Here is a 7,889-nt window from a genome sequence, read left to right on the forward strand (position 1 = left end):
TATATGAAGTTTATCAGTATACACTTGAAGACTGTAATGCACTAACCTATGTATTTCAGGATTTGCAAAAAACTCTATTGTATTTTAATTATAAACTTATCGAACCGATTAATATCTGTCAACTGGTTTATTATAATGCATAGCCTCTATGACAATAAAAAAAGATCAGCAACCACCCCCTTTCCCCTTAATGCACGGTACGTGTGCACTTACATATCATTCCATACATATTTGTGATATACTTTTTCTATAAACCAACAACAGATATTCTGTACATTACCAGAATCTTAACGATTGATACAATCGCTTTCGTTAGTTGTATAGCGCGTATTACCAATGCGGTATAGCGATATAAATTATCTTCTCTGTTCAAAAACTTTGAAAAGATATTCGCGTGCTACTTATTTTGTCACTGATGCAGTTATTACAAGATTGATCAGACATCGAAGCCAGGTCAGAAAAAATTTACCTATAAAGCGGATGAATGATTTTTCAAATGTTTTAATTTCAAAATTGTACTTGTTTACCAAAGAAAATCAATCTCAAATTTTCTGATGGTTTTACCGTACAATAAAGAAATTATTTGTAATAATCACCATATTTTTTAATATGGAGAAAGTGCATTTTTTTATAACTATATTGATTTTACATTTGCACACAAGTGTTTTTTTTTTTATTTTAGCCAAGATTTTTCATTAATGAAGGAATTTTTTCTATTCTTTACAGTTCTTTTAATCTCTAATGTTGTATTAAAAATATTTCGAAACATAAATAAATGAATATGAAATTATCTTATGCCTACGAAAAATAGTTACTCTACAGCTTTGTCAATGCTTGAAGCTGTCAAAAGTAAATTGCACCCTTTAAATTTTTTAAGTTTTCTTGATAACTTGTTAAAACGAAAGTATGTACTTGTGACATCATATATTTGTTAATGTCCATGTCAATTTGCATGTTTAAAAATTAATATTTAATTAATAAAGGAAGGAATATGAGGGGTGAATCCTTTTTATGAACTAAATAAAAATATTGAGGGTATTTGTACTAAAAACTTGCAACTCCGACATTTACCTGCCATAAAGAAAACAACGTTGAACTTGATTAGCATTAAAAGAAGGCCATTGAGTTTTAAGATATAATATAAAATGGTCAATTAAATCGACCGATTGCAGGAATGGTAAAATGATGTGAAAAATACAATCGGTCGTCTTTCTTGTGCATTGGTGTATGAATACATTCCGTGTAATGGCCGTTAAAGTGATCCAATTTTGCGGATCCTAGGACTGTTGGGGAAATTTGAATTGTTTAACCCCTTTGATGTAAATATTATAGTAAATTATGAGTTACAAAAGATTTTCTTCAGCTTTCTCCTTCCTCGTGTGATAGGTCCTTTTTTAGATTGCGGCTTTTGTGTCAAAACCATGACGTGAATGCCTCCTTAAAAGGAAAACATCAGAGACAGTCTTCCGCAGTCTCATCTTCTACGTAGATCTCCGATAACGTTGTCGTTGAACCACAAACTATGTCTGAGATGTTTTTTGCTTTTGCGGACTGGCCAAAAGAATTCGCACAAAAGCTGAAATCTTTCGTCATTTCACTGATCTCTTTGCTCTCCTGATGGTCACATGTACTTGATAATTTAACGGTTGACATGGGATATATATTATCGCCATCAATACTATTCTTACCAAAAGACTCAAGTGAGGTTGTAGTTGATGTAGCCGTAATCATGTTTCGCGATTTGTCGACGTCCATGTAGTAATCCTAAAACAGAAAAAAAGTTGTTATATTTATAGCAATGTGAATATTAATACAGAAACACTATTACTAACCTTCTCTGTGTCTAGGGGACTAGTAATTTGAGGTTGTGGTGGACAACTTTGATTGCATTGTGCTAAAGCGATTAATGTCTTTTGACTTTCTCTAGCATCAACTAGGAATATGCTTTCTTTAACTTCTTTCGCGTTGTACTCATCAATTCTGTAAAAAATAACAAATAACTCCGGTACTTTTTATACATAAAAAATAAATGATATATTTATAATTTAAATTGTATTACTTACTTGTCATAAATTACTGCATGCAAACCAAGTTTCTTCAGATGTTGAATCGTATCTTTATCATTATTGTCATCCCCCCAACAAAAGATAATTAATCCAGCATCCTTTACAAATTTAACTTGTGACGGATCTCTAAGGATATCTTCAGTATGGACATTAATTCCTAAGATATCAGCCGCTAACGCGTGTCTAACAGCCATTGGCACTGTTTGACACCTTGGATCGTGGTAAGTGGGATATTTCGAAGTCACACCTTGTGTCAAAAACACTACTGGGTACTTATTTTGCTTAAGACGTATCATGGCACAAATATCTGGGTTAAATGATGAGAAAACGATTTTTCTATCTCCTCCGTATTCTAAAACGACTTTCAATATAATATCCAAATACATATTGAGGTCGAAAGGATGGTTAAGCTCGAACGTGCCGTCCTGTATGTACATATAATTTCCGTAAGAAAATAGTAAATAAATAACGTTAAATATATTATCTTTACCTTCAGCTGCATAGTCCATTTAATTTCAATATTACAACCGACGTGTTGTTCCAATTCTTGAAGTACGGATTTGTGACGTAAGGGACATGCAAAATAGTACATTTACTTTTAATGTAATTCTGTTAGATTATAAAAACTGGTAAAGGTCATATTATGACGTTTGACGTAATAGATTTTTCGAAGTTAAACAAAAGCAAACACTTCGAAGTCATGTAAATATATTAAAAATAATATCATGCCTTTCATAATATTATTCACATGCTGTGATAATGTGTATTTTTAAAATACATTTTTCGATGACTAGTTCCTTACTGACGTATGGAAGCAGGTACGTGACGCCAGAGGGGAATGAAATTGGTGAAGATTATAAAAAATGATCTTCAAGGTCATTGAAGCATCTTTACAAAAGGTCGTTTGGTGATATATTGGTAAAAAATACTTTTCAATCAAATTACTTTGATAACTTACAGTATCAAGATTAAGCTTTCAACTTTTAATTGAAGCATAATATACGATATCGTGGCACTATGATGTGATTTTAAAAAATCAATTTTAGTTGGTTTTAGAGAAAACTTTTAAAAAGCATGCATCGAGTTGTTTAAATGAATAATTGTTTATACATTTTGGCGACGAGTTAGGCGGCGCAAGCGATATGAAAGCTCACCAGTTGGTTAACCCCCTGCTCGGCTTTATCAACGAAATACAGCACTTTACCCAACGAGTCCCCCGGGTAATAAAAATCCTGTTGAATATTAAAAAAAACAAATACGAATAGGTATGTTACACCTATATATTCATGATTGCATGTTGTGGTGTATCTACATACGATACAATCCCTGAAGTGATTGATTTCTCCTTCAATACAAAAAAGGACATAAAAAACGAGATGTTAATACGCGTAGCATTATCAAGAAGCCGCATTCTATTAATTAATGGTAGATGAGAGGTTATGTTAGATGTGCATTATTAATTGATATAGTGAAAGATTATGTAGCTAGAAATAACATTTAGTGATGTTCCATGATTTATGAAGTTGATTGTGTAACATTTTTATCTAAATTATTTTTAGTTATTCGCGGTGTATATATATTATTTATTTTATATCGCTTAGAAGCTAATTGTTAACAACTTCAAGCAAAGAAGAATTAACTTTTAACTTGTTACTCTTCATGGGTGATATATATTTTGCAATAAAATAACAAAAATAAAATCCATTGAGTTCACGTTGAAATCTATAAATAGCTATAAACATGAAAATTATGTATACGAAGTCAATGAAAATAATATAAATCATTATCATGACTTTTTAAATTTAACTATGTGCTCTAGAGTGCACAATTTATTTACATAAAAATTACCTTTAATAAATGTAGCTGCTCTAATGTAAGATCCTTAACAGGTATTTCCAGCATATCCATAGCTTCTGTTTGTTTTTTGCGTTTTAAAGAAATAGATACATAGAAATCGTGGTAAATGACTGGTATATGGTCTTTAGACAATTGGACGTCAAATTCGACCATGTCAGCTCCGTGATACGATGCAGTCTTTAAAGAAGCTATTGTATTTTCACGTACATTAGCACAGCTATAAACAAAATTAAAACGTAGAAATTTTTCTGTCTAAACAATGTCTGTAAAAATCTAATTTTTTCAATTATTCTAGAGAAATAAACATACTTCTTTGTTTGAAAAGATGTACCCAATCCTCTGTGCCCCACATCTAAACCAGACCACCGTTGTTCCCAATGTTTTGCATATGAAATACTCATATCCCATGGATAATCCGGAATTGATTTTATCACAACAAACTCCACTGTGAGTTGCCCTGAGGAGAAAGTGAAAAAATTTATTGATGATAATCGTCAACAATTTCCAATAGTAATAAATAATAATGAACAGTAAAAATTTAATCATACCAATTGGTCTATGTTTTGTGCTTGTAATTGGTACTGTTAGAAGCCCAACACTAGATTGTAATGTACTGGGCAAGATGTAGCTGAAACCAATATGATTTGGTGGTTCTCCTGGAAAACACCTTGAGCTGTACACGTAGTAGTCCACTAAATATGCCTGAAAAAACAGTTTACTTAATATACATGGAAAAATACTACTGTATACAACAACACCAAATGCCTGCATCAGTATTTTTTGCTCATCCATTATAGAGCTTGCTTCAACATTAATTAAGTCCAATGATCAAGGACATTTGGTTTGAAGAAACTTTTTTCTGAATTTTTCTAATCTAAGAAACAAGAAAATTAGAGATTCTAATAAATGTGGCAGTATTTTATGGCACATTATTAACGATCCTTGATCACTAAAAAGCGTAGGAATTAAACTATATCATTTGAGACATTTGTACATCTTTCTTTTAATCCTTTGGCAGTTTCAAATAATTTGTAGGCAAGAGCAACAAATTACTAGTGAATAACAAAACAAAGGACAATAATTTATTTCCTACATAATCTAGCAATGAACCAGACCAATAATTGCCAAATGCTGTACTCTGCCGGGTGACGCGTATCCCGCAACACCTGCCGATCATTCATTATTAAATTTCGATATCAAGTCTGCAAGGTTTATAATTCAGATTCAGAAGATTCTGACAGCTTAGTCTGGCATTGGCCGCGCAGCGGTGTCACGTACGGTACAGTAGAGTTGGTCAGAGCTAGAAAATATTAGTAGTACACTAAAAGGATATAGGAGTGATGGGAGCCTCACCATTTTCGACGCACACAGATGGATATGAGGTGTGACAGCGTTGATATCTCTAAATTCTTAGGGTTGCTTAGGAGGGCTGCGACTCACGTAAACCGATCTCACATTATAATAGATTGTGTAGTCTGCGTGTTAAGTATTGTCGAACCTAATCCAATATCTTCAATCATAATTAATTCCATGTACTTCAGAAAAATTTACAGATTTACGAGAGACTAGCCTAAGGATAGGTGCGGTAAGGTGAACGACAATCAAAACCATCATATCTCTGTGTGATGTCATGTGACACAGATGTAAAGTGGTAGACGATGCTTAGCATCGATACATCAGATTGCATGTTAGCATCATCATTTGCACCAGAGGTCTTGCTTTGTACAAAGCTGACGGTTGTCTTCATTCCAGGCCAGTGCGCGTGACATCGCTTCTGATTTCCAAGGAGGGCAATAGCTGCTGAACAAGTTTAATTATCTTTTACCAAGTAATTTTAACAAGTCGCGAGAGGAGACGTGGCCAGCCTACTCGTGGTCTACTGAAAACTCACATGGTATGGTCAATGCGTATCTTTAGTGTTATCTAATTTCTTTTATGAATTACCATTAGTTTGTCATTTATTGCTCTGACATACCAATATTTTTTACTAATTTTTATACTCATTATTAATCTGCCATTTACATTAAATAAAGATGTACTTTTGTCACAAAAAAAACCAAAAGAATAAAGCTAGCTGATATATTATTGAAGACGATGCCTTTGATGTTTCCATTTGCAGAACTGTCCATACAAAAGACGAAAAGGTGGATTTGGAATAAAAATCGAAGATCTATCCTATGTACACAATGCAATGTTACAAAAATTACAAACAATGCAAGCAATAAATACCAACCAATGGTTATTCATCGAGTTGTGTATTTACTGTGATTTTTTGGTGAGATTCTTTACAGGATTACTTACGATAGTTTCGGGATATCGAACCGCAACATTGAAGATAATAAATTCGTCTTCATTGTAAGCTCGGCCAAATTGCTCTTGTATCTTGAAGTGAGCCTCTTCATCATTCATTACCTAAAATTATAACAAGAATATACTATCCGAAAAACAAATGAGGAAATTAGCTATCTGCCAAAAGAATAGAACCAAATTATACATACAGCAATTTCTGTAATACTAAAGGCAGGTTGATCAATAATATCTTGTGTATCCATAGAAAGACTATCATCTACACAATCGCCTCCAAATTGCTGCAATTCTAAGGAATTGTGCCTAACTAGATTTACAGGTGTCATCTAAAAGGAAAATATATCTTTAATTTTGAATTTTCAAGAGTCAACATGCAATTAAATGATTGCAAATTACATACTTTAATGTGAACTTTCCTATTTTGTAATCGATTTTTCCATAGTTTAATTGGATTATTAAAAAGCTTAAATTGTATCACAGTTTCATCGGTCAACCAACCGCGTTCAATTTTGCAATAACCATTGTAATAACCGAATTTGTCTGGATCTGGCAATGTGTCACTAGTGAAATTGCTAGGTGCTGTAATAAATTTTTTCACATAATTTTTCAGTCTATAATAGAAATACTACTTCTAAATCAATCAGTTATGTTTGACTACATACTGTTCTTCTTAATAAGGCGTGGTGTCATATGTGTCTCCCATCTACGTATAATGAGAGTCTTGGCCGAATTCTTAGTACCATTAGATTGACAGATGACAGCAACAAAATATCGAAACTCTATATCTGCATCAATGGGAAGTGCAACTTTTTGGGAAAATATTTGTCCACCACTGAAATTTATGATAATGAACATGTTATAAATTAGGATTATTAATAATATGTTATAATTATTATGCATAAGACCTTGTAACATTTTAAGTGAAGTATACATAAAAAATAGAAGAGAATAAATAGTAACATAATAGACCATAGATAACCTGAAACATCTATATTTACTTACTCATCTTCTAAATCACCAAATCCATCTCCAGCATTGTTATGTCCATTGTCATTATAAAATTCCCTGCTACTGTTATTATCAAAAAGTACAGGAGAATCCCGACTGCCATGTTCTTGTGATAATTGAATTGCTTGGTTGTGATTCCAAGCACCCAATTCAGGCAAATTACCCACCACATATAAAACTTCATTTTTCTCCAATGTATGCACCTAAGTATACAGCAATTTTGTAAATAGCAAATAAAAATCATTCAATGTTATTAATTTAAGAATTTATAAAAGGTATGAATATGTTCACTAACCTGGACTCTAAAAATCCAGTCCCTCTTGGATCCCCTCATGTCTGATGTATGTTCAGTAGCCACCTCGATGAAGCTAGTCTCAGGTGGCACCTCTAGCTGCTTGAATTGCTCCTCCTCTTTGTTCTCTATAAACCACATCCGCTGCATATTACTATGTTTTCTTTTTCTCACTGTTTTTCTCTTTCAATTTTCTGTGTTTCAAGGTGTGTTCAATTCACATCAGCTAATTTTCTGTAATAAGGGACTTGTTGTAAGGTATGTTAAGAAATTTTTATAATAGCAATCAAATGTATTGGGGTAAATTATTAACTAGATAAATTTTCTATATCAATTTTTAAAAATTCCTCTTTCTGAAA

General features: G+C 32.6%; 1 protein-coding gene across 1 annotated transcript in view; it reads right to left on the reverse strand.

The window, feature by feature from the left end:
- Window positions 1–1,036: 1,036 nt before the first annotated feature.
- LOC108573731 (glycerophosphocholine phosphodiesterase GPCPD1-like) overlaps window positions 1,037–7,889 on the reverse strand; it is an 8,349-nt gene continuing 1,496 nt past the window's right edge. The window contains 13 exon segments of the mRNA XM_017936205.1: window positions 1,037–1,764; window positions 1,833–1,980; window positions 2,064–2,491; window positions 2,557–2,692; window positions 3,904–4,140; window positions 4,233–4,380; window positions 4,472–4,625; window positions 6,225–6,335; window positions 6,422–6,556; window positions 6,631–6,809; window positions 6,893–7,062; window positions 7,233–7,441; window positions 7,534–7,764. Of these exon segments, the coding sequence (XP_017791694.1) occupies window positions 1,453–1,764; window positions 1,833–1,980; window positions 2,064–2,491; window positions 2,557–2,692; window positions 3,904–4,140; window positions 4,233–4,380; window positions 4,472–4,625; window positions 6,225–6,335; window positions 6,422–6,556; window positions 6,631–6,809; window positions 6,893–7,062; window positions 7,233–7,441; window positions 7,534–7,680 (2,514 nt within the window). The 5' untranslated portion in view covers window positions 7,681–7,764 and the 3' untranslated portion in view covers window positions 1,037–1,452.

The sequence above is a fragment of the Habropoda laboriosa genome, unplaced genomic scaffold (genome assembly GCF_001263275.1).
Source record: "Habropoda laboriosa isolate 0110345459 unplaced genomic scaffold, ASM126327v1 scaffold126, whole genome shotgun sequence".
NCBI classification, from domain to species: Eukaryota; Metazoa; Arthropoda; class Insecta; order Hymenoptera; family Apidae; genus Habropoda; species Habropoda laboriosa.